Source organism: Nycticebus coucang, chromosome 12, assembly GCF_027406575.1.
Source record: "Nycticebus coucang isolate mNycCou1 chromosome 12, mNycCou1.pri, whole genome shotgun sequence".
NCBI classification, from domain to species: Eukaryota; Metazoa; Chordata; class Mammalia; order Primates; family Lorisidae; genus Nycticebus; species Nycticebus coucang.
This window is the reverse complement of record NC_069791.1, coordinates 69,676,179-69,702,047: the sequence shown is the minus strand read 5'-3', so window position 1 is coordinate 69,702,047 and position 25,869 is coordinate 69,676,179. Positions and strand designations below refer to the sequence as shown.

The following is a 25,869-nucleotide window of genomic DNA, read 5'->3' as shown; positions in this document are numbered from 1 at the left end:
CTAACACCAGCAAAATATAAAAAACTTAGGAATGGATTTTTTTTTTTTTTTTTTTAGTAGAGACAGAGTCTCACTTTATCACCCTCGGTAGAGTGCTGTGGTGTCACACAGCTCACAGCAACTTCCAGTTCCTGGGCTTAGGTGATTCTCTTGCCTCAGCCTTCCAAGTAGCTGGGACTACAGGAATGGATTTTTAAAAAAATATGAACAAGACTTTATCATTGAAAATTATAAAAGGGAAAAATTTTAAAGGCATAAATAAATGAAGAGATCTAACATGTTCATGTATTAAAAACTCAATATTGGAGCAATGTCAGTTTCTCCCAAATAGATCTGTAAATACAAAAATTACCCAAATCCAGCAGGGTTTTTTGGCAGAAACTGACAAGCTGATTCTAAAGTTTACATAGAAATGCTAAAGATTTAGACTTGTCAAAGCAATTTTGAAAAAGAAGAATAAAATTAGAGTACTTACATGATTTTAAGACATATGAAAACCCATCCTGAGCAAGAATGAGATCCTGTCTCTACTAAACATAGAAAAACTAGCTGGGCATTGTGGTGGGAACCTATAGTCCCAACTACTCAGCAGGCTGAGACAAGAGGATCACTAGAGCCCAGGAGTTTGAGGTTGCTGTGAGCTAAGATGCTGCTGCACTCTACCTAGGGCTACAGAGAGTTAGACTCTGTCTCAGAAAAAAAAAAAAAAACACGTATGAAAGTAGAGTAATCAAGACAGTATTGGCATAAAGACAAACAGATCAATGGAGCAGAATAGAAAGTCCAGAAATAGACATAGATATATATGGTCGCTGCCTTCTGATAAATCACCAGGTAATTCTGCAGCTAGAAAGGCCAAGCTGAAAATAAAGCCTAGAATCTGTCTATAACAGTAGCAATAATGCAAAGGAAACCAATTGTGCAGCCTCAACAGGACCAGTCAGGGTTCAGACTGGCAAAGAGTAGGATCCCGAGACCTGTTCTGTATCACAATATGTCTACAGGAACCATTACTCACCATCGTGTTGGCCAACCATATTGATGACAAATGCTAACTGTACCCAGTGAGTGCAAGTGACAAGGATCAGAGGTGTCCCAGTAAGACATCTTTCTGAGCCAATACATAATCCTAAAAACTCAAGGACTTGTCAAGCTGATGAAATTTTAGGGGGCTCCAATGGTCTGGGGCATTGTGAGGACATCACCCAAAGGTAAAGGACAAGTTGTTTCACCTTGTTTCCTCTGATCCCAAAGAAATTGCCACAGTGCTTGGTGGGCCTCTTTGGATTTTGGAGGCAGCATATGGGAAAACTGTTCAAACCCACACATCAGGTGACCTGATGTCTTCAACTTTTCAGTAGGGCTCAGAGCAAGACAGGGTTCTATAGTAAGTCTAATCAACAGTGCAAGTTTACTTACAAATACAATGGTTCCAGAAATATCTCTGGTGGATACAGATTCTGTGTGGAGTCCCTGGCAAGCCCCAATAGTAGAGTGTATTAGTTTGCTAGGACTGCCGCAATAAAGTACCACATACCAAGCAACTTAAACAACAGAAATTTATTGGCTCACAGGAAGCTAATAGTGAGAAATAAAGATGTGGTTCTTTCTGAGAGCTATGAGAAAGAATCTGTTCATGCCTCTCTCTTAGCTTCTGGTGGTTTGCTGGCAGTCTGGTATTCCTTGGCTTTGTAGAAGCATCCCTCCAATCTCTGCCTTCAGATTCACTTGGCCTTCTCTCTGTGTGCTGTCTGTGTCCAAATTTCCCCTTTATGTAAGGATTACAGCTCACATCCAGGTGCCCTCCAAAAAATATAGAAAATAAAAATAAATAAGAATTTATTTTAAAAAGATAACAGATCAGGGACCCATCCTGAAATTACTTCTGCAATGATCCTGTGCTCAAATATGATCACATTCTGAGGTGTTAGGAGCTAGGAGTTGAACATATGAATTGGGGTGGGCAGGGGTACAATTCAACCCATAACAAAGTCATGGCACAAATAACTAAGGTTCTGAAGTAAAGACATGCCTTTTAAGGCAAAACAAAACAAAACCTTCCATTTAAAAAAGGCTCTGGTGTGCTAACAAGCTTCACAAGGGCTGAAAGTTTAAACCTAGACAAATTTTTTGACTATATAACCTCAGCTACCTATCATGAGCTGTGTGTTTTTAGATACACCAAATAATAAGGTATGGCAAGTACCTTATTACTTGGCAGCAATCCATTGTGTGAAGGAAGTAGAAACAGATCATGCCTTCATCATAGCCCCACTCAGGGGTTTCTCTGAAGTATAGTGGTGAAGAAAAATTCTCTCACTGAGCAATGATACATTTTGTCATCCATATTGTATTTCAAGGGAGGCAGCCTAATGAACGTAATGAACAGCTTAACTTATTGGTCAAGGGCCATCCAGTGCTTATGCAACAGGCTCATGAACAGAGAGACCATGGAAACAGATACAGGCTCTGAGCATGAACAGCTTAACTTATTGGTCAAGGGCCATCCAGTGCTTATGCAACAGGCTCATGAACAGAGAGACCATGGAAACAGATATAGGCTCTGAGCATGGTCCCAACAATATGGACTACCACTTACCAACGGTGATATAAATTCCTCCACTGTGGAGTGTCCAGCCTGCCAGCACTAGAAACTTGCCAGTATTAGAGACCAATGCTGAGCCTTGGGGATATATGCTACCACCTAGTTGAGTGCATCAACTTACCTAACCTTAGAAGAGGCAGCAATTTGTACTTAACAGAACTGATACATGCTGTAAATACAGGCTTTCCTTCCCTGACTGTTTTGCCTCCAACAGCACCACCTGAACACCCATATCACTTACCTCTGCCCCACTGTTACCTCACCCATAACTTATAATTATGGCCTTACAACCAACCTGTAAGCCTGAGGGCTTACAGGATGCCCTATCCATTGACATGCCTTAAACCAGGAAACCCATTTGATGGTCAGTATGACAATAAACTACAGAATGGTCTACCAAAGACTCAACTAAAATGCTGACTACAGTACAATGTCTTGCAACGTTGGGGAGCTTTCCTTCCAGATACAGTATATGCATTAATATGCATGGAACCAGTAAGGATATATACTATTGTGTCTCCAACAAAAAGACTACATGTGTACAGAAACCAAGGTCTTGAAACAGGCATATTACCTATTACCATTGTACCCAGTAACCCACGTGTAGAATTTGTCCTTTCTAGTTCCAAAATCTAGAGTGAGCTGAGTTATAGTCTTCATCCCCAAGAAGAACAGTTCCTCTGGCAAACACATTAAGTGTTCCACTGAACTGGAAACAGAATACCACCAGGCCACTTTGAGTTTCTTGTGCCAGGAGATCTATAGGCAAAGAAAAGTTATTATGAGACCCCACAGTACCTTCCTCACACATTACATAAATACAAAAACTTATACCCAGCTAGCTGCGTTCAGTAACCTACCTTCTTGAACCCTTTAGGCATTTCAGTGTAGGAATGGAGACAGAGGTGGGGAGGGAGACTGGTTTAGATAAAGAAGAAAAATACAATGCACAATAATGCTCTTAGAGATGACTTGGAATACTGGAAGAAAATAGAATGTATCAGGAGGAATAAGTTCTGAGAATGCGATGTCATCAAGGAGTTAGAAAGCCAGCTTTAGGAGTGAAGACACACTCAAATGGATGACTGGAAAGAGTTATGGGGAAGTAGTAAGACAAAAAATAAGAAATGGGACATTGGTCACAGCTTAGAAGATAATTCAGGATACCAACTAGTCATAGGTAAGCTCTATAACAGGTGGCTTTTCCATTGGTGAGCTCTGCCACAAATGTCTCAGAACATAGAGTCATGTCACAGCCATTCAAAATTTCAGTTATTGTTTTTGTTTGTTTGTTTGTTTTGTAGAGACAGAGTCTCACTGTACCGCCCTCGGGTAGAGTGCCCTGGCGTCACATGGCTCACAGCAACCTCTAACTCCTGGGCCTACGCAATTCTCTTGCCTCAGCCTCCCAGAGCAGCTGGGACTACAGGCGCCCGCCACAACGCCCGGCTATTTTTTTGTTGCAGTTTGGCCGGGGCTGGGTTTGAACCCGCCACCCTCGGCATATGGGGCCGGCGCCCTACTCACTGAGCCACAGGCGCCGCCCCAGTTATTGTTTTATAAAAATTATTCCTGACCTACTCAGGAAGTAATGGTAGAAGCCATATTATTGTAATAACACTTTGACAGCAAAAATGCCTCAAATTCAACTTACTGTACTAATTTCAGTATCGTTACCCAGAAAACTCCCTGGAAACATTAGCCAAGCTCAGACAAAATCTTATATCTAGTGTTGGAAAGAAAGTTTGTTGGCCATAGACCAAGTATTCTAAAATACTGTTCATTCAGTTGTCAGTGAAAAATAATCAGGGTCCAGGAGAAGCAACCACATAGGTTTGTGAGATCTTTTATGCTTTATCTTCCTCTGTCTACACCTTTGTTTCACTTCTTGCACCACAGATACACAATCACTAAAGTATTACTGTTGTTTGATAAGTATAACCATTACAATTATTGCCATCGATAAGAAAAATAAAAGAAACATAAATGTGTGAGAGGGCAGAGTGAAGGGAAACCTCTCCTCTCCCCGTCCCAGTGCATCCTTGAAGCCAACAAGCCCAGAAGCAATATCCTCCAAAGTGCACAGCTACTTGGGAACAGGGACGCGAAGTCCTCCCGCGTCCTAGAGAGAACTCTCAAGGGAAGCGCTGTCCCGGAAGGCGGGTGTGACGCACTTCCGGCTCTTCAGCAGCTCTGTCTGGACGACCGGACCATCTGTGTCCGAGTACAATGCCCTTCGATTCCCCGAGTCACACCTCTTTTCTATCCTAGCACCCCAGACTTCTCTGAGTTTCACGGTGAGACGTGGGTGCTGCCGGGGAGCACGGGCGGGGACAAAGGTGGATATGTGCGGCTGTGCTCCTCTGTCCCTCCAGGATGCCCCCGAATGGGATGAACTGGGGCCCATGTCCTCATCCCTAGTCCCAGCCTCGGCGGTACGACACTTTGTGTCCCAGCAGAGACGTCCCGGGGTTCAGGCGGGAAAGGAGCCAAGTTTCGGTTTGTGCACTGGGATGGATACTCCTGAGACTGGGGAGAGGACACCTGCACTTGCCTTCTGGGTCCTCAGTCCTTGGTTTTCGCCCCCAAGGAGTCGCGGAGAAAATGACCCTACTCCAATTTTTGTGTTCACCACTTGTCCCCATTTGTTTTCTTGCCGGTGACGGCTTTTTTTTACCGGCTTCCTAGGGCTCCCCAGTTGTTAAAATTCGGGGGACCTTAGAGGAAACCAAATTTCACTGGCTTTTTTTTTTTTTTAATTGGACGGGCTTGTTAAGTCTCGCGGATATCTGTTCACCCTCAAACCACCACCATTATGGTGGAGCTGAGTGTGTGTCTGAAGCCTATTGAATAAAGAAGTGATTTGGATGCAATAGAAAAGGATCATACACATTTCATTCTTTTTCTTTCAGTTTCTGGAGTTGATAGACTTTTAAAATGAGTAATTTTGGATATGGGGAGGGTTCAGTTGTGGGAAGTGACTTTGTTTAACTTGGAGAAGTGAGTAGTGAAGGGAGTTTGTGGGTGATGCAGTGGAAAGCGGGATGGGCCATTAGGACGCCAGTTAGGAGCGCCCTCTGCCACTGATAAGCAGGATGTTCATTGAAGAAACACATAGACCCTTCAGGTCTCAAATTTGTCATAAATAAAATAGGTTATCTCAAGGGCCCTTCCAACTTTGGAATTCAATGATAGACTTAATTTAAACAAAAATTTAGCTAGGCAAAACACAATGCCTCACCCGCATTTCTTGCTGTGCCACCAGCATACAAAAAGTTACTCCCATTATTGAGAATGGCTAAGTGACAGTAATCTAAGAAAACATTATACAGACCAGTGCTAAGTAGATCACGGGCAATTAATTAACAAATGTGGAGAATACATTGTAAGCAGATCAATGAAACCTTACTATTTGCCAGGGAAATAGTTTGGTTACACAGGGAGGTATAAAGGGAAACATTTATATAACTTACCCATGGACATAAACTTTATTGTGTATTTTAAACCTATACTGGTATATAATACACCTCTCATTCTCACTCAGATGTTTTACAAATCTGACAATCATATTATAATGAACTCTCTTAATTTATAAATGACATATCCTTCCAAGTCCTGAAATTATAGGCCTGTGATGAATTTGTTGAACTTTCTCCAAATGAGCAGGAAAAGTCTGTTATTTCATTCTGACAAAATTTTTTTAAATAGCTTCTCATTGCAAGGAACTATGTTAAATGACTTACAGTCAACAATGAAAGCAAAAGACCATCTTTAAGGAGTAGTCTAGCTGAGGTAAGGCATGAAGGTGTTAAAAATTAAATTCTAGGGCAAGAGCTGTCAAAATATTATATATCAAACAAGTAGGGGAGACCGTGAGTCTAAAGTCAAGAGAGGACTGGGTACTGGGAACAGGCAAAAACTTTAACAAGGCTTGGCGCCTGTGGCTCAAGCAGCTAAGGGGCCAGCCACATACACCTGAGCTGGCGGGTTCAAATCCAGCCCAGGCCCACCAAACAAAAATGATGGCTGCAACAAAAAAATAGCCAGGTGTTGTGGCGGGTGCCTGTAGTCCCAGCTACTTGGGAGGTGGAGGCAGGAGAATGGCTTGAGCCCAGGAGTTGGAGGTTGCTGTGAGCTGTGATGCCTCGGCACTCTACCCAGGGCGACAGCTTGAGGCTCTGTTTCCAAAGAAAAAAAAAATTAACAAAACCCATTACAGGGTTTTGTACCTGAATTGGAGCAGGGTAATACTCTGTGAGGGACTGTCCAAGTTAAAGAGTAGTAATTATGCTCCTCCTGGCCACAGCCCTGTCTCTTTCATGTTTGTCTCCTCTTTGGATTCCCTTCATTCTGATTTATACTGCTACAGTAAGGGACAGAATGGAGCTTTGGGGAGCTGTATCACTAAAAATGAAGGGAAATAAGCACAGAAAATGTAGTAGTAGGAAGATGAGGATAAAAATGGCAATGCAAATGATGACAAAGACTAGAAATGCTGTAAGATGGGACAAAAACAAATTAGAGCTGTCAGGAAGGGCTTAATGGGCTTCAAGAAGGGGTACAATTTTGAAAGGTAGAGTTAGAGAAGTAGATTGTTCTGGGGAAAGGGAAGTGGATGGGAAATCAGCATATGTTGATTGGTGAGTCCAGTTTGGCTCAAGTGTAGAGTATGTGAGGAAATGGGAGGAAAGACTTGAAGAATGTCGTAGTATGGTGACCTTGTAATGGGATTTATGCTCAATTTTTGAGAGGAAAGGGATCCCGTCAGAGCTATGCTCTAGCAATACTGTTCAGACTCTATTATGTAGTTTGATTTGGAATAGGGAGAAGTTGCAGCTAAGTAGATTATTGCAGTGATCTATGCTAGAGGTAATGTGAGCCTGAATTCTAGTCTAGAAATGGACATGGGGCAGGGGATAAATTTGAGAGTCATTTTCTCTAATGGTTCTCATACATTAATGAATAAGAGAATGAAATTAAGGTTTACAGGAATTAGACAGGCGAGGTGGCTCATGCCTGTAATCCTAGCACTCTGGGAGGCCAAGGGGGGCGGATTGCCTGAACTCAGGAGTTCAAGACCGACCTGAGCTAGAGCGAGACCCTGTCTCTAAAAATAGCCAAGCATTGTGGTGGGTGCCTATAGTCCCAGCTACTTGGGAGGCTGAGGCAAGAGAATCGCTGGAGCCCAAGGGTTTTGAGGTTGCTGTGAGCTATGAGGACGCCGTGGCATTCTACCCAGGGCAACAGAGTAAGACTCTGCCTTAAAAAAATAAATAAATAAAAATGTGCAGGAATTGCATTAGCTTCCAGTATTGGATAAAGTTAGTCAAAGCAATGAATCCTTGGAGCATCCTTTTCCCTAGCTATTCTCAGGACAATTCAATCCATCCTTGACATACCTGGTATTATGTGGTATGTATTTCTTCACACTAGTCATTTAAGCCATCTGATCAAATTTTGAAGGTTAGTTTAGTAAAACCAAATAATGTCCATAAATCCATCAGGTTCATATAAACAGTGAGATACTGCAATATACTAAAAGCAAGCAAATGAAGATATCTTGTCAGCCCCCATCTGTTATCACAATCTCATTCTTCCTCTAGAACAGTGGTTCTCAACCTTCCTAATACCATGGCCCTTTAATACATGACCCACAGATTGAGAAGTGCTGCTCTAGAATATCTCATGGATCTGTGTAACACTAAATGTTCCAGTATTCATATAATTATACAACTTAATTTCTTTTTTTTTTTTTTTTTTTTACTGTTTGACTTTGCAATAAACACTTAATTTCTTCTTAATTCTAATTCTTTTCCCTGTGCTCCAATGGATTATCTTGTCCACCCTCCTTTGTGATTACTCTTTTTTTTTTGCAGTTTTTGGCCAGGGCTCGGTTTGAACCCACCACCCCTGGCATATGGGGCCGGCACCCTACCTCTTTGAGCCACAGGCACCACCCTGTGATTACTTTTAAAAGTAACCTGATACCTTTTTTGATTTGGCTATGTAACAGCATACTTACAACACTGTTTTCAGAGTTTGAGTACTGGTTCTGTTAACACTGTATTGTTAGACACATTTAATTTTTCTCAACTTCTACTTTTCATCTGTAAAATAGTCATAATAGTCATGTGTACCTCATTAAGTTTCCATGAATATTAAGAAGGAGCTATATATGTATTGCACCAAATCTGCCTGACATATAGCTAACATGAATGATAATTATTTTTAGAGACAGGGTCTCACTCTAGCTATTATAACTTATGAGTTGTTAGTAGCATAGCAATACAATGTTGCTTTTTAGTACTGCTATTAAAGTTTTCTACCTGGTTTTTGCAGGATAGCAAAAACCAATCGCATAAAACCTCCTAGATCACAAAGGACAGCCCTACAAAACACCCTATTTGGATCAAGTGAGCCTGTTCCTGCAACCTGAATAATGACTGCTGACTCAAGGGTTACTAAAGATTTGTCCCCCCAGAATACCCAAGAGATGGAAGGCATAGTTATAGCAAAGGTCAAGGAAGAAGATGAAAATGAAGACCATTTTCAAAAGGTAAAAAATAATGTAGAGTCATCACCACAGTTTCTTAGTCGCTCTACAACTATGAATGAGAGAGCCTTACTGTCATCATATTTAGTTGCATATCGAGTGGCAAAGGAGAAAATGGCCCACACAGCTGCTGAAAAAATTATTCTTCCAGCATGTATGGATATGGTACGTACAATTTTTGATGATAAATCAGCTGATAAACTAAGAACTATACCTCTCAGTGATAACACAATATCTCGTCGGATCTGTACTATTGCAAAACATTTAGAAGCAATGCTTATTACACGGCTACAGTCCGGTATAGACTTCGCGATCCAACTTGATGAGAGCACTGATATTGCAAGTTGTCCAACACTCTTAGTTTATGTCAGGTATGTGTGGCAAGATGATTTTGTAGAAGATCTTTTGTGTTGTTTAAATTTAAATTCACATATAACTGGATTAGACTTATTTGCTGAACTAGAAAAGTGCATTATTGGTCAATATAAATTAAACTGGGAAAATTGTAAAGGAATTTCAAGTGATGGAGCAGCAAATATGACTGGAAAACATAGCAAAGTTATTGAAAAATTGTTAGAAGCCACCCATAACAATGCTCTTTGGAATCACTGTTTTATTCATTGTGAAGCTTTGGTATCCAAAGAAATTCCACCAAGTCTCATGCATGTTTTGAAAAATGCAGTGAAAATTGTTAATTTTATTAAAGGAAGTTCACTGAACAGCAGACTCCTTGAAATATTTTGTTCAGAGATTGGAATTAACCATACCCACTTACTGTTGCATACAGAAGTTCGGTGGTTATCTCAAGGAAAAGTATTGCGCAAAGTATATGAACTTAGGAATGAGATTTACATTTTTCTTATTGAAAAGCAATCTCATTTGGCAAATATTTTTGAAGATGGCATTTGGATAACAAAATTGGCATATTTAAGTGATATTTTTGGTGTTTTCAATGAATTAAGTTTGAAAATACAGGGGAAAAACAATGATATATTTCAATATTTTGAACATATTCTAGGATTCCAAAAGACATTGTCATTGTGGCAAGTAAGACTTAAAAGCGATCACCCTAGCTACTATATGTTCCCAACTTTGTTGCAACACATTGAAGAGAACATTATTAATGAAGATTGCTTAAAAGAAGTAAAATTAGAGATATTGCTGCATCTTAACTCTTTGTCTCAAACCTTTAATTATTACTTTCCACAAGAGAAATTTGAATTGTTAAAGAAAAATATTTGGATGAAAGATCCGTTTGCTTTTCAAAACCCAGAATCAATAATTGAATTAAACTTGGAGCCTGAAGAAGAGAATGAATTATTACAGCTTACTTCTTCATTCATACTGAAGAATTATTATAAGACATTAAGTTTATCAACATTTTGGATTAAGATTAAAGGTGAATTTCCATTGCTAAGTAGAAAGAGCATATTGCTGTTGTTACCATTCACAACTACTTATTTGTGTGAACTAGGATTTTCAATCTTGACACGATTAAAAACAAAGAAAAGAAATCGGCTCAATAGTGCACCAGACATGCGGGTAGCATTATCTTCGTGCATTCCTGACTGGAAGGAACTTATGAACAGGCAAGCACACCCATCACATTAAATAAAATCTTCACAAAATTTTGTGTTTGTACTTTTTAAGGGATTTTGTGGTATGTTGTATTTAAATGTTAATAAAATTATACTTGTAATTAACTAGGTTTTTATTTTCCCACATAGTGTTGTTTCATGAAACTTAGTTACATAAATGTATGTGTGAGTACAAGGTGATAGATATTTCTTTTCTTTTTTTGTTTTTTTTGAGACAGTCTTTACTTGTTGCCCTCGGTAGAGTGCTGTGGTGTCACAGCTCACAGCAACCTCAAACTCTTGGGCTCAAACTATTCTCTTGCCTCAGCCTCCCAAGTAGCTGGGACTGCAGGAACCTGCCACAAAACCTGGCTGGTTTTTTTTTAGAGATGGGGTCTTGCTTTTGCTTGGGCTGGTCTCGAACCTGTGAGCTCAGGCAATCCACCCACCTCAGCCTCCCAGAGGGATAGGATTACAGGCGTGAGCCACAGCACCCAGCCCAATGATACATACTTCTATGATGCCTACTGTCAAGAACTTTGGAAAATAGTGCTCTTAACATCTTAGTTTTATACTAAAGTCTGTTACCCTGGCTACCATTGCTGCTGTGCTTTTTCTTCTCTGGCAGAGCTCTGTTTATACCCAGTTACTCACCCTCTAGTTGTCTATGTGCTTTTCTCTTTTTGTTCTCATTCCAGGAAGTGAGTCTTGATGCTAATCTAGGTTTAGCCATCCAAGGAGGATTAACACCATCCTCCTTTGCACTGTTTATTAAGCAAGGGGCATGTGTTACAATTCTAGGAAATGAGATGTTTAGGTAGTCCATTGGGCTATTTCTGTGGTATTCCTTGTTACCAAAAAGGATACAAGAGAGAAGATAGTGATGATAGTAGCATAATTTTTTAATATCCCAAAGTCTCTCCCTAAAAATACATGGCAAATAGGATTGCAAAATTGAAACCCGTGGGTAGCATCTACAGAAAAGCCAGGTGATGGGGAACCATCAAGAGTTATGAACTGACATGACCTCCAGCCATTATATAAGAGAGAGGCAGCACACGTCTAACAGATCTAAGAACTGCAAAATAAGTAACGGGTACTGAATGCAAAAATTCCATGAGCTATGTTGAGAATCACAACTGAAACTGAAGGGAGTTCCACGCTTCAGTACAGGGCAAGTGTTAAGTGTTACTGGTATAGTTGGAACAGTGTGGGCCCTGTGAAATAGAATCCAAGGTGAATGAAGATAGGGGTATCTTTGTACCCTTGAGGACTGCTTTGTTTAGTTTCCTCTGCCCAGAATTAAGATTTGTCTATCTTGTTGATTGCTGACAACTGGCCTTTGGTCAAGTTCCGGGATGCATGTTTCTGCATGAGCACCATCTTTAGGGACCATGACAGATTTTACAGGGTCTTCTCATTCTAAAATCCTGCCTCTTCTGGACCAAATACCTGCTTCCTTCGTGTTTTCTCACTATTATATAACTCTTAAGTATCTCACTAGCACAGTTTCATCAGGTACAATTTGGAATTACAATGGCCACTTTGGCAGAAAACTTTGGATGTGATGAAATGGTTCATTTGAGAAGTTCCTTAAACAAAAAGGCAAATAAACCTCATGAGATTGTTTTGTGTCTAGAAGACATCACTTTACTTAATATAGTAGACATACCCTCCTCGTTTTCTATGTTTTAACTTAACTATCTTAACTGTCTAAAGCTGACTCTGCCTTACTTTGTTTTCTTTCTTTTTGCCTCATTTTTCCCTTCTTGGGAAACTTTTAAAGATTACTTAATGAGGGAAAACCAGGCTGTCACTTCTATATTATACTCTAAAAACATCTATTCAAGGGTGGTGCCTATGGCTCAAAGGAGTAGAGCACCAGCCCGATATGCCGGAGGTAACGGGTTCAAATGCAGCCCCAACCAGAAACTAAAAAAAAAAAAAAAAAAAAAACATCTATTCAAGATAAATAGTTAAAACAACTAAAAGAAGCCAGGCATAGTGGCTAATGCCTGTAATCTTAACATTTCGGGAGGCTGAGGTAGAAGGATTGCTTTAGGCCAGGACTTGGAAACCAGCCTGTACAATAGTGAGACCCAGTCTCTACAAAATTGGAAAAATTAGCTGGACATGTGCCTATAGTACCAGCTACTCAGGAAGACTGAGGCAAGAGGATTGCTTGAGCCCAAGAGTTTAAAGTTGCTGTGAACTACGATGATACCACTGCACTCTAGCCCAGGCAACAAAACAAGACCCTGTTTCAGAAAACAAAAACCTAAGATAAAAAGATTAAAATGTTTATTTTGCTTTAAGAAAAATTTTTACATATTCCTGATTACTAATGAGATGGAGCATTTTTATATGTGTACTATCCGTTTGCATTTTTGAATTAATATTCTTTATCCATTTTTATTCTTTAATGTGTGTGAGCTCTCATCAGAATGGATATTAATCTCTTGCCTACTATGTGTCATGTAAACATATTCTTCATGTCTATGTTATCTTTGTTTATATTCCATATAGAAAAAAATGGCATTTCTGATGTAGCAAAATCTGTCAGTCTTTTCCTTTGTGACTTCTGGGTTTTGTATCATAATAGAGATTTCCCTACATAAATGCATTAAAAGCAGCCAAAGTATGTAGGCCCAGAATGTAATGGTCCAAATAAAATAGAAGTTTATTTCATTAACAAAATAAATACAGTAGAACCTCTGTGAGTTGACCATCAGAGAGACTGTAACAAACTGGTCAACATACAGAGAAGGTCAACATAAGAAACTTAACCTACTGTACTGACATGTACATGTGGTGCATGTCCAGTCTATGAAAATTAGGTCAACTTTAAGAGGCGCTCATTGTAGGTAGGTGGTCAACGATAGAGGTTCTACCCCAGGGCAGTTCTACTTTGAGATGGGTAGGTGAGTTCTATTCAAATGCAGTCATTCAGAGATCCAGGTCTCTGTTCTCTTCAGCACATGGTTTCCAATGTCATCCTGATTATGGCAGACCTTTCCAACTCATGGGAGGAATTCCAAGCATAGAAGAAATGTATGTAGAAAGTTTTATGGGATTGACCTGCAAGTTTCGAACCAACTTTCTGCTTATACTCCATTAGCAAAACCTTAATCACAGGACCACATTTAATTGCAGTAAAAGCTAGGAAATGGGCTCGGTGCCTGTGGCTCAAGCAGCTAAGGCGCCAGCCACATACACCTGAGCTGGTGGGTTCAAATCCAGCCCGGGCCCACCAAACAACAATGACGGCTGCAACCAAAAAATAGCCGGGCGTTGTGGCGGGTGCCTGTAATCCCAGCAACTTGGGAGGTGGAGGCAGGAGAATCGCTTGAGCCCAGGAGTTGGAGGTTGCTGTGAGCTGTGATGCCATAGCACCATACTCAGGGCAAGAGCTTGAGACTCTGTCTAAAAAAAAAAAAAAGCTAGGAAATGTAATAAAGCCAGATAGATGAAAAAAAGGGAGAATGAATTGTCCAAATCCAGCATCCTCTGCCACGGTTATTCCCTCTGACCCTAGTATCTTCCCCATATGTGGATTAAATACATTTATTTCTTCTCCAAGAAAGAGAACTCAAAATCCCATCCAGGAACTTCAGTTCAAGGTCCAGGATCTCTGGATTTTGCACACTTCTGTCCAGCAGGCCTGCATGTGATTCCTTTTGGTCCTTCGAAGTGACCTATGAACAGTTCATCTGCTCTTCTTTTCTCTACTCCGAGGATACACCCAATTTACAGTAGTGAAGCAGGAGCAAGGTAACTGCAGCAAAAACTCCCACTCCCACTTAATGTGCACAATGTTAGGATGTACGGCACACTTCTTGGGGGCAGGACACAATTATAAGAGGGACTCTACCTAACAAATGCAAACATTGTAACCTAATTATTTGCACCTTCAAATTAACCTGAAACAATAAAAAAAACCCCTGAAAACTCCCATTCTAGAATGATAAGGTTGAGAACCCTACATATATATGTGTGTGTGTATATATATATATATATATATATGTTCTCTCTATATATATTCTACATATATGTATTTCTTTTTAATATTTTTAAATTGAATATTATTTTTTTAACATTCCAGAGAGAGGGATTAGTCAGTCTCCATGAAGGGAAAAAGACCTATTTTCTGAGTGTAATCTCCTTTGACCTTGAACTCTATGGTCCCTAAATTTGCCCTTTGGAGATTCTTATCTTTTATCCTTCATGTAGCAATATGAAATGAGTGTTGAAAAGTAATGGTTTCCTAGGGAACCTAAATTTTTCCAGACTCCTGCTGTGGCAGATTTAAATGAAGTCCCAAGGTTTTTATGCAACTGGGCTTTTTCAAGTCAAGGTACTAGTTTCTGTGTATAGTTTGCCCTCAGATTTAGTGAATGTTTGGTCTATTTGCTTCCAGTCATTTCCCATGTGTCAGTTACTAAACCCAAAGGTTTTTTTTTGTTTGTTTTAGATTGTAACTCTTATGTCTGCTTTCTTCTTATTATTATTTCTTCTCTCTATACCTTTCTTTCAACTTGATGGTGGCTACCTTAAGGCCATCTAAAACATTAGGTTTGGAAAGCAAGACAGCAGGACAGGTTTGTTGCTCAGGGTCCATTCCACCCATAGGCTACAGAAACAGTTACCTTCCCAATCTTGAAAACTCTTAACCTGCGGACCTTCTTTATTAACTTCCACTTCTTTTCTTTCTTTTTTTTTTTTTTTTTTTTTGAGACAGAGCCTCAAGCTGTGGCCCTGGCTAGAGTGATGTGGCATCACAGCTCACAGCAACCTCCAACTCCTGGGTTCAAGCGATTCTCCTGCCTCCACCTCCCAAGTAGCTGGGACTACAGGTGCCTGCCACAACACCCGGCTATTTTTTGGTTGCAAATATCATTGTTGTTTGTCAGGCCCGGGCTGGATTCGAACCCACCAGCTCAGGTGTATGTGGCTGGCACCTTAGCTGCTTGAGCCACAGGCGCCGAGCCACCTTCCATTTCTGCTTGTAAACTGGTCAATTATTTACCAGGTTCATGCTTTTCTTATAATACCTGGACAAAGTCAGCAAGAAGCAATTAAGATACGCTAAATTTCTGTCTCCTTCCACCCACTTCCCATAGAGTTCTTGTTCAATAGGCATATAGATTACCTTCCAAGTTTTCATAGGCCACTATTCTATCAACTGGTTTTCCATAATATAAAAAAACTCTCTCTCAACTGCCATTTTATTTTTTTATAATTCATACAGTATCTAACTTACATGTTTTTTTTACCGGTCTTAACGGTATTTTTAAGATTTTTGTTTTTTGCATTTAACTTCTGATTAATCTGGTAATTATTTTATGTGTGGTATAAGGAATAGACCTAATATTTTATTTTTCCCTAAACAAACTACCAGTTTAATCATAATGTGGCTTGAAATGCCACTTTTAATTGTAAAATAGATCCACACGTGTGCCTAGGAAGTCTTGATGCTATTCTGCTCCATTGTTCTATTTGTTCCTGATTTAATAACAGTTCAATAATATGCTCATTATTGTATCTTTATAGTATGTTTAATATCTAGTAGTATGAGAACCTAATAGATTCTCATACTAAATTTTCAAAACTTTCATGCCAATTCTGATACCTTTATTTTTCTTGGTTTAACTTTAGAAATAGTTCCACCAAAAATTCACATAGGAATTATCTGTTGAGATTATATTAAATTTATCGATTAGTTAGGAAACTGACAGCTTTACTATCTACTTTCTAGAAACATGATATAGCTGTCTTTTGTATCTTTCAATAAAGTTTTTTGCTAGTATTTTGTTTTTCTTTTCTTTCTTTTCTTTTCTTTTTTTTTTTTTTTGAGACATAGCCTCAAGCTGTGGCCCTGGGTAGAGTGCCATGGCATTACAGCGCACAGCAACCTTCAACTCCTGGTCTCAGGTGATGCTCCTGCCTCCGCCTCCCAAGTAGCTGGGACTATAGGCACCCGCCACAACGCCTGGCTATTTTTTGGTTGCAACCATCATTGTTGTTTGGCAGGCCCAGGCTGGATTTGAACCCACCAGCTCAGGTGTATGTGGCTGGTGCCTTAGTTGCTTGAGCCACAGGCGCTGAGCTAGTATTTTCCTTTTTAAAAAATCAAGTTTATTGAGGTACGCTTTACATGCAAGAAAATTTACACTTCTTACATGTACAGTACATTTCTTTCCTTCCATAAAGTTCCCTCATGCCTTTTCTTTTTTTGAGACAGAGCCTCAAGCTCTTGCCCTGGGTAGAGTGCTAGGGCATCACAGCTCACAGCAACCTCTAACTCCTAGACTCAAGTGATTCTCCTGCCTCCACCTCCCAAGTAGCTGGGACTACAGGCGCCCACCACAAGGCCCTGCTATTTTTTGTTACAGCCATCATTGTTGGGCGGGCCAGGGCTGGATTTGAACCTGTCAGCTCAGGTGTATGTGGCTGGTGCCTTAGCCACTTGAGCCACAGGCACCAAGCCCCTCATGCCTTTTACAGTCACTTTTTTCCTACACCACCAATGGTTTTGTCTTTTCCAAATGCTGTGTATTTGGCTTCTTTCACTTAGCATATTGCTTTTGAGATATGTCCATATTGTTGTACATATCAGTATTTCATTCAATTTTATTAGGTCCATGGGGGCTAAAGAACAAGGAAGAATCTCCAAAGAGCAAACCCAGGGAATAAGGAGATCAAGGTAGTGAGTAATAGTGCAAGTATGTATACACATATCAGTGAGCTTATCCAGTTGATGGGTATTTCATTTTCCAGCTTTTATTTTAAATATATCTACTATAAATACTTGTATATAAGAACTTATATATGGACATATATCTCATTTATCTTAGTAATAGCTAGCAGTGGGATTGCTAGGTCAAATGGTAAATATATATTTATTTATGTTTATGCATTCCCATCAGCAATGTGCAAAGTTCTAGTTCTGTGTGAGTCCACACCTTGTATTTTCAGGGTTTTATTTCACTAGTGTAGTAAATACGAAATGGTATCTCATTGTGGCATTAATTTGCATTTCACTAATGATTAATATTTTGAGCATGTTTTCAAGTGTTTGCTGTCCATATCTACCCTCTGGTTATGGTCAAACCCTTTGCTCATTTTAAAAAACAGAGTGGCTTTTTAGGAATAAGAGTTGGTTTTATATAGTCTAGACACAAATTCTTTATTAGATATCTTTGATAAAATCTCCCCATCTATAGCTTATCTTTTTACTTCCTTAACAGCATTTGAAGAGCAGAATTTCTAAATTTTGATGAAGTTCAATTATCAATTTTTTTAAAATGTCATTTATTCTTTCTGTAACCTATCTAAGAAATTCTCATCTAATACAGGGTCGCAAATTTCTCCTCTTTTCTTATAGAATTTTTTTTTTTTTTTAGAGACAGAATTTCACTTTGTCACCCTCAGTAAAGTGCCATGGAGTCACACAGCTCACAGCAACCTCCAACTCCTGGGCTTAGGCAATTCTCTTGTCTCAGCCTCCCGAGTAGCTGGGATTACAGGTGCCCGCCACAATGTCCGGCTATTTTTTAGTTATAGTTGTCATCGTTGTTTGGTAGGTCTGGGCTGGATTCGAACCTGCCAGCTCTGGTGTATGTAGCCGGTTCCTTAGCTGCTTGAGAGGCAGGCGCCGAGCCTCCATTGAGCTTTTTAACTATTGTAGGTCTGTTTAAGAACTTTCTTTTTTTGTCCATGTCTACTTTTACACCAATATCCTACTACCTTGATTTGTGTAGCTTTTTAGTTAGTCTTGAAAAGAGGTGGTATGAAGCCAAGCAGGAGAATCACTTGAGATGAGGAGTTTGAGACCAGCCAAAGCAAGAGCAAGAACCATTGCTACAAAAAATAGAAAAATTAGCCAGGCATTGTGACTTGTGCCTATAGTCCCAGCTACTTGGGAGGCTGAGGCAGGAGGATTGCTTGAACCCAGGAGTAGTCAGCTACTGTGATGCTGCTGTCTAGCCAGGGTGACAAAACAAGACTCTGTCAAAAAGAAGGAAGGGAGGGAGGGTACCCAGCCTTAGTGTGCAATTTTTATAATGTTGACAGTAGTGTACAAAATGTCCTAGAGGCCAGGCACACAGGCTTATGCCTGTAATCCTAGCACTCTGGGAGACCAATGTGGGAAGACTGCTTGAGGTCAGGAGTTTCAGGAGTTTGAGACCAGCTTGAACAAAGTGAGAGCCCATCTCTACTAAAAATAGAAAAATTGGCCAGGTGCAGTGGCTCATGCCTGTAATCCTAGCACTCTGGGAGGCCAAGTTTGAGACCATCCTGAGCAAAAGCGAGACCCTGTCTCTACTAAAAATAGGAAAATTGAGGCAAGAGGATCACTTGAGCCCATGTTGGAAGTTCCTGGAAGCTACGATGCCATAGCACTCTCCCCAGGGCGATAGCTTGAGACTCAAAAATAAATAAATAAATAAAATAAAAATAGAAAAATTAGCAGGACATGTTGGCAGGTGCCTGTTGTCCCAGCTACTTGAGAAGCTGAGGCAGGAGGATTGCTTGACCCCAGGAGTTTCAAGTTGCAGTAAGGTACGCTGAGGCCATGGCACTCTAAGCGCCCGCAACTGAGCAAGACTGTCTCAAAAAGAAACAATGTCCTAGGCCTTCACATTCAATCACCACTCATCACCGACTCACTCAGAGAAACATCTAGTCATGAAATCTCCATTTATGGCAAAGTGCTCTATATAGGTATGCCATGTTTTCTCTTTTATATTATAATTTTACTGTCTCCTTTCTATGTTTACATAGGTTTAGACTCAAAATACTTACCACTGTGCTACAGTTGCCTGCAATACTCATTATAGTAATATTCTGTAGGTTTGTAACCTAGGAGTCATAGGCTATAACCTTATAGCCTAGGTATGTAGTAGGCTGTGCCATTTGTTTATGTGAGTACATTCTATCATATTCACACAGTAATAAAATCACCTAAATGTGAAACTACATTTCTCAAAACATATACCCATCATTAAATGACTCCTGACTGTATTAAACATTAAGAAGTAGGAGGTGTGATGTATGCGATCTACTCTCAAATGTGCTGGGGAAAAAACACAGCATAGGCGGGGTATGGTGGCTTGCGCCTATAATCCTAGCACTCTGGGAGGCTGAGACGGGTAGATTGCCTCCTGAGCTCAGGAGTTTAAGACCAGTGCGAGCAAGAGTGAGGCCCCTTCTCTAAAAAAAAAAAAAAAAAGAGAGAGACAAAGAGAAAAAAACATAGCATACATTGTGTTGCACACCTCTATATAAAACAATGTAAATGTGTATATGTGTGTATGTGGTACACAGAATGATAAAACAAATGTAGAATGTTAATAAATTGATGAGGTATATGAAAATTCTCTATGTTCTTGCAGATTTTCTGTAAGTTTGAAATTATTTTTTAAGAGTTAATTGTAGACTGCGCACTGTGGCTCATGCCTGTAAATCCTAAGCACTCTGGGAAGCTGAGGCGGGTGGATTGCCTGAGCTCATAAGTTTGAGACCAGCCTGAACCAGAGTGAGACCTCATCTCTAAAAAAAAAGGCGTTGTGGTGGGTGTCTGTACTCCCAACTGCTTGGGAAGCTGAGGCAAGAGAATTGCTTGAGCCCAAGAGTTTGAGGTTGCTGTGAGCTATGACACCACAGCACTCTACCACAGCCACAAAGTGAGACTCTGTCTCAAAAAATAAATAAATAAATAGTAAAAGTTAATTGTAAATCGAAATGGAAGTGGGATGTGGAGAGAGACTGCCAACTCTTTTACAAAACTTTTGAGTCAATAGGTCCAGCCCAGCGTGTCCTTGGACTTGGCTGGAGCTCGGAACTTTGGTACTGTCAGCAACCAAACAGCGGATTAAATATGGGTGATATTGAGAAAGGCAAGAAGATTTTTGTTCAGAAGTGTGCCCAGTGCCATACTGTGGAAAAAGGAGGCAAGCACAAGACTGGGCCAAATCTCCATGGTCTCTTTGGGAGGAAGACAGGTCAGGCTGCTGGCTTCCTGACACAGACGCCAATAAGAACAAAGGCATAACCTGGGGAGAAGATACACTGATGGAGTATTTGGAGAATCCAAGAAGTACATCCCTGGAACAAAAATGATCTTCGCTGGCATTAAGAAGAAGGGAGAAAGGGCAGACTTGATAGCTTATCTCAAAAAAGCTGCAAATCAGTAATAGTTGGCCACTGCTTTATTTATTACAAAAGAGAAATATCTCACAGCTTTTTTTTATGTGTACCATAATTTGATTGGTCTCATTTACCAGAATTCAGATCACGAATGAGCGACAGAATATTTTTGTTGGACAATCCCGGTTTAACTAAGACTGGCTTGTGGTTAAATGAGTATGATCGGCTTTTTGGATTTTGATAGTGATTCCAGTTCAGTAAATGCTATCACTGTTTTCCATTTCTAAAGATATGTTCAGATTTAATTAGTGATGTTTACCTTTTCACAAAGATAGTAAATTGCCATCCCCAAACTTATTGAAGATTGGTTTTATATTAAGATTTATGTAAGTGACTATGTGAATATATTTAAATCCTGGGGAAATCCCCTCACTTGCTTGGGGATTTCCAAGCAAGACTCACTGGTGTTTTAATTGGTGTTCATTAACCTGTTAAAGGTGAGGGCTGGAGAGAAGGTAACAATGTTTACTTTGTACTTTTGATCTTTATTATGCCAATCTAATTTCCCTGGGTCTACTAAAATGCTGCCTTTTATTTATTAAAAGGCATTTTAGTGTGGTTTATGTGTAATGTCAAATAAAAGAATATTTAACATTTCTCTTTTAAAAAAACTTTTGAGTCATTTCACTTCTTAAAATGACTTTTCATTACTTTTTTAGTTTCTCAAATCTAACAAATAAAAACTATGGAAAGGAAAAATGAGTTCAAGATGAGACAAAACAAACAAAAAGAAGCCTTACTGGTCAGCTTTGGAGATTGTTAATGTGCCAATGCAATCTAAAAATTAATAAATGAAGGAAAACACTTATCCTGGCTCACCTGTACAATTTGTTTCAGAGTTTGGTTGATAAGAGAAAGTTCTATTTCATAGTTCCAGGTAAAATCAGAAAGAACAATAAAATTAGAAACTCATCATTCTGCAACTTTCAATGAAATTATGTATTTAGGTAATGATCTTAAGTGACTGCTTAAACACGTAGGTGAAAATTTAATAGAGAGGGCGGTGCCTGTGGCTCAGTGGGTAGGGCGCCGGCCTCATATACTGAGGGTGGCGGGTTCAAACCCTGCCCCGGCCAAACTGCAACAAAAAATAACCAGGCGTTGTGGCAGGTGCCTATAGTCCTAGCTACTTGGGAGACTGAGGCAAGAGAATTGCCTAAACCCAAGAGTTAGAGGTTGCTGTAAGCTGTGACACCACAGCACTCTACCAAGGATGATGAAGTGAGACTGTCTCAAAAAAAAAAAAGAAAGAGAAAATTTAATGGAGAATTTTATAATGGACATATCAGGCTAATAACACCAGGGCCCAATGAAAAGAATCTCAACATCACAAAAAGAGACATTATTTAGTGGGAAGTATTCTTGTCAAAAGAATTAAACCCATATTTAATTAGGATTTTAGTTTTAACTACACATTTTCAAAAAACAGTGAGGATAGGGAAACATATTGAACAGTACCATAAGTGAAATGTAGAAGTTTCTTGGCCAAAAAAAGAAGGTTGCAGAAGAACAAACTACAATAGACTTAAAGAACCTTAAGAAGCATATCAACCAAATGAAATATGTATGTACTGTTTAACTGTAAAATAATTTTTGAGAAGTCGGGAGAATTTGAAATTAACTTGGTGATATTAAATAATTATTGTTAATTTTGTTAATTGTGAAAATAGTATTGTGGCAATGTTAAAAACCAATTTTCCTATCAGAGATACATACTGAAGTATTTTGGGATGAAATACTGTATGTGAGATTTGCTTTAAAATATTCCAGTGAAAGGCTGGGCGCCCATAGCTCAGGGGTTAGGGCACCAGCCACGTGCACCCAGGCTGGTGGGTTCAAACCTGGCCCAGGCCTGCTAAACTCCCCCCCCCAAAAAAAAATAGCCAGATGTTGTGACAGGCACCTGTAGTCCCAGCTAACTAGGGAGGCTGAGGCACAAGAATCGCTTCAGCCCAGGAGTTTGAGGTTGCTGAGAGCTGACATCATAGTACTCTACAGAGGGTAAAAAAGTGAGACTCTATCTCAAAAAATATGTATATTCCTGGCTTGGCGCCTGTAGCTCAGTGTGTAGGGCGCCAGCCATATACACTGAGCCTGGAGGGTTCAAGCCCAGCCCAGGCCTGCTAAACAACAATGTAGTCCCAGCTACATGGAAGGCTGAGGCAAGAGAATCCCTTAAGCCCAAGAGTGTGAGGTTGCTATGAGCTGTGACGCCACAACACTCTACCCTGGGTGATATGGTGAGACTCTGTCTCAAAAAAAAAAAAAAGTATACATATATTTATATTCCAGTGGAAAAAAAATAGAAAAAAAGAAAAAAGTGTTCATAATTTTCTATGTTGGTGACAAGTTTACGGAGGTTCATTATACTCTTTTCTCAGTGTATTCTTTAACATACTCCTTCATGGTCAGAAACTAACACATGGGCCAGGTGCTGTGCTCATATCTGTAATCCCAACACTCTGGGAGGCCAAGGCAAGTGGATTGCCTGAGCTCAGGTGTTTGAGACCAGCCTGAGCAAGAATGAGACCCCATCTCTACTAAAAATAGAAAAACTAGCTGAGAGTTGTGGCCAGCACCTGTAGTACCAGCTACTCGAGAAGCTGAGGCAAGAACTTGAACCCAAGAGTTTGAGGTTGCTCTGAGCTATGATGATGCCACAGCACTCAACCCCAAGATAACAGAGTGAGACTGTCTCAAAAGAAGGAAAAAAAAAAAAAGGAAAAGAAAAAGAAACTAACAGTAGTTCTGGCAGCTCTTCACACTGTACCTGCTTCATTCATTTTTTTTTTTGAGAGTCTCACCCTATCGCCCTCTGTAGAGTGTACCTGCTTCATTCTTGTCATACAGTCTACTCCAGAGCTAGAAGTATACTTTAGATTTCACATACAGTACATGATGTCACACTCTGGAAACTCCATTTTACTTTCTTTTGCTTCTGACACGTGGTACTTCCTAAGCTTTTCAATGGCTAGTTCTAACCACAATCCCAAATTCTTCTTTCCAGTCCTGAACGAACACTGCCAAGACAGGTCTCCAGTATCTGGTGGCAAGTTATTAGGAGATTCTAAAACATGTTTAAAATCTTGCTTCCCAGCAGTGGTCACTCACCAGTGTCCAGAACAGCACAGTCCAACGGGACTTTCTGCAATGGCAGGAAAGTTCTGTATTTGAGATCTCCACTGTGGTAGCCACTAGCCATGTGTGGATACGGAGTGGTTGAAATGTGGCTAGTTTAACTGAGTTGAATTTTTAATTTAAATTAGTGTAATTTAATTTAAAATAGCCACACGTGCTAGTAGGTACTGTTAAACTGTGCAACTACACATATTAAAACTGAGAGAAGCTGTTCCTGATATCAGTTTTTTGGACCATCTTTCATCTTGGTCAGTTTCGTCAGTGTTTCATAAAATTTATTAGCATTTATTTATTTATTTAGAGACAGTCTCACTATGTTGCACAGGCTAGAGTGCCACGACATCAGCGTAGGTCACAGCAACCTCAAACTCCTGGGATCAAGCAATTCTCCTACCTCAGCCTCCCAAGGAGTTGAGACTATAAGCACACACCACCACATCCCACTAATTTTTCTATTTTTAGTAGAAACAGGGTCTCACTCTTGCTCAGGCTGGTCTTGAACTCCTGAGTTCAAGCAATCTACCCACCTCAGCCTCCCAGAGTGGAAGATTACAGGCATGAGCCACCACACCTGGCCAAAATTATTGGCTCTATTAGTTTTTAGAATTTTTTTTTTGTCTGACCTTATTGGTCTATTCTTTTTATTATTTTTTGTTTCTACTCTCTTTGGGTATAATTTTCTGTTCTTTCCCCATCTCTTTTAGGTAATTGTTTATAATGGGATCATTGATTTTCAAGTTTTTTTTCTACTATATGAATTTGAGGTGATATATTTTTCTGTGGCTTTAGCTACATCTAATTATGATATGCCATTTTTCATTATTGTTAGGTAAAAATATAATTTTCCCTTTGATTTTTTTCTTTGATCCATAGGTTCCATAGAAATGTATTGCTTGATTTCCCAGCATTATTTTTTCTAGTTGTTTTTTAAAATCTATTTTAGGCTTAATTCTACTGTAGTCAGAGACCTCTGATTTTAATTTTCTTGAATTTGTTGAGACTCATTATGATTCAGCATATGGTCAGTTTTTGTTAATGTTCTGCATGTGCTCACAAAGGATGTGTATTGTTAGTTGTCTGATGGATTGTTCTATACCTGTCAATTAGGTCAAGTTTATTATGCTGTTCACATTTTATACATTTCCCCTTTTTGTCTGCTTTTTCTATCACTTACTGAAAAATTACACTAAAAGGTGAGTGGTTTCCACGCGTTGAGAGGAGAGAGGAGTAAAAAAGTGGAGCACAGAGAATTTTTAGAGCAGTGAAAATTACTGTGTATATCATAATGATGTCATTATGTGAGGTCTGACAACTAAGGTCACAAACTCCTAGAAAAAATGCTACATACCTCATTGCTGAATATCACTACAGTCACCTTTGAAGTACTCCCCTTGGGAAGCTATGCACTGACACCAATGTCTATTCCACCCTTAAAGTAATTTTGGAACTGTTTCTGGAATGGCCATCAGAGCTGTCATTGTATTGCCCTGGATGTCCTCAATGTCCGCAAAATGTCTTCCTTTTATTTTTCCTTTATCTTCAGATAAAAAAAAAAGTCGTTTGGTGCCAGAACAGGTTAAGGAGAGTATTTCAATAAATTTAATGTTTACTGGCTAAAATAACCCTCACAGACTGTACTGTGTGAGCCACATCCTTCTCTTGCCATGATTTTCAGTTAAGATTTTCCTGTTTCTCTATCAATGTTTACTTCGTCTGCTATGCTTTCTCAGCCAGCCAATGATTTTGACACATAATTCAATGAATTTTTGCAATGTTTTTCAGTTCTA

At 39.6% G+C, this 25,869-nt stretch overlaps 1 protein-coding gene and 1 pseudogene across 2 annotated transcripts; both read left to right on the top strand.

The window, feature by feature from the left end:
* The first annotated feature begins 4,802 nt into the window (after nt 1-4,802).
* On the top strand, nt 4,803-10,860 carry FAM200A (family with sequence similarity 200 member A). Of its 2 annotated transcripts, none has more exons than XM_053555380.1 (2): nt 4,803-4,902; nt 8,945-10,860. In XM_053555380.1, the coding sequence occupies exon 2, from the start codon at nt 9,045-9,047 to the stop codon at nt 10,767-10,769; it is 1,725 nt and encodes a 574-aa protein (XP_053411355.1). In that variant the 5' UTR covers nt 4,803-4,902; nt 8,945-9,044; the 3' UTR covers nt 10,770-10,860. The 2 variants fall into 2 exon arrangements, 1 of the variants encoding a protein (XP_053411355.1); XR_008373237.1 differs by lacking the exon at nt 8,945-10,860 and adding an exon at nt 4,981-5,690 and having other exon boundaries at nt 4,805-4,902.
* A 9,755-nt stretch (nt 10,861-20,615) lies between these two features.
* LOC128561326 (cytochrome c, somatic-like) lies at nt 20,616-20,931 on the top strand (annotated as a pseudogene).
* The last annotated feature ends 4,938 nt before the right edge of the window (nt 20,932-25,869 follow it).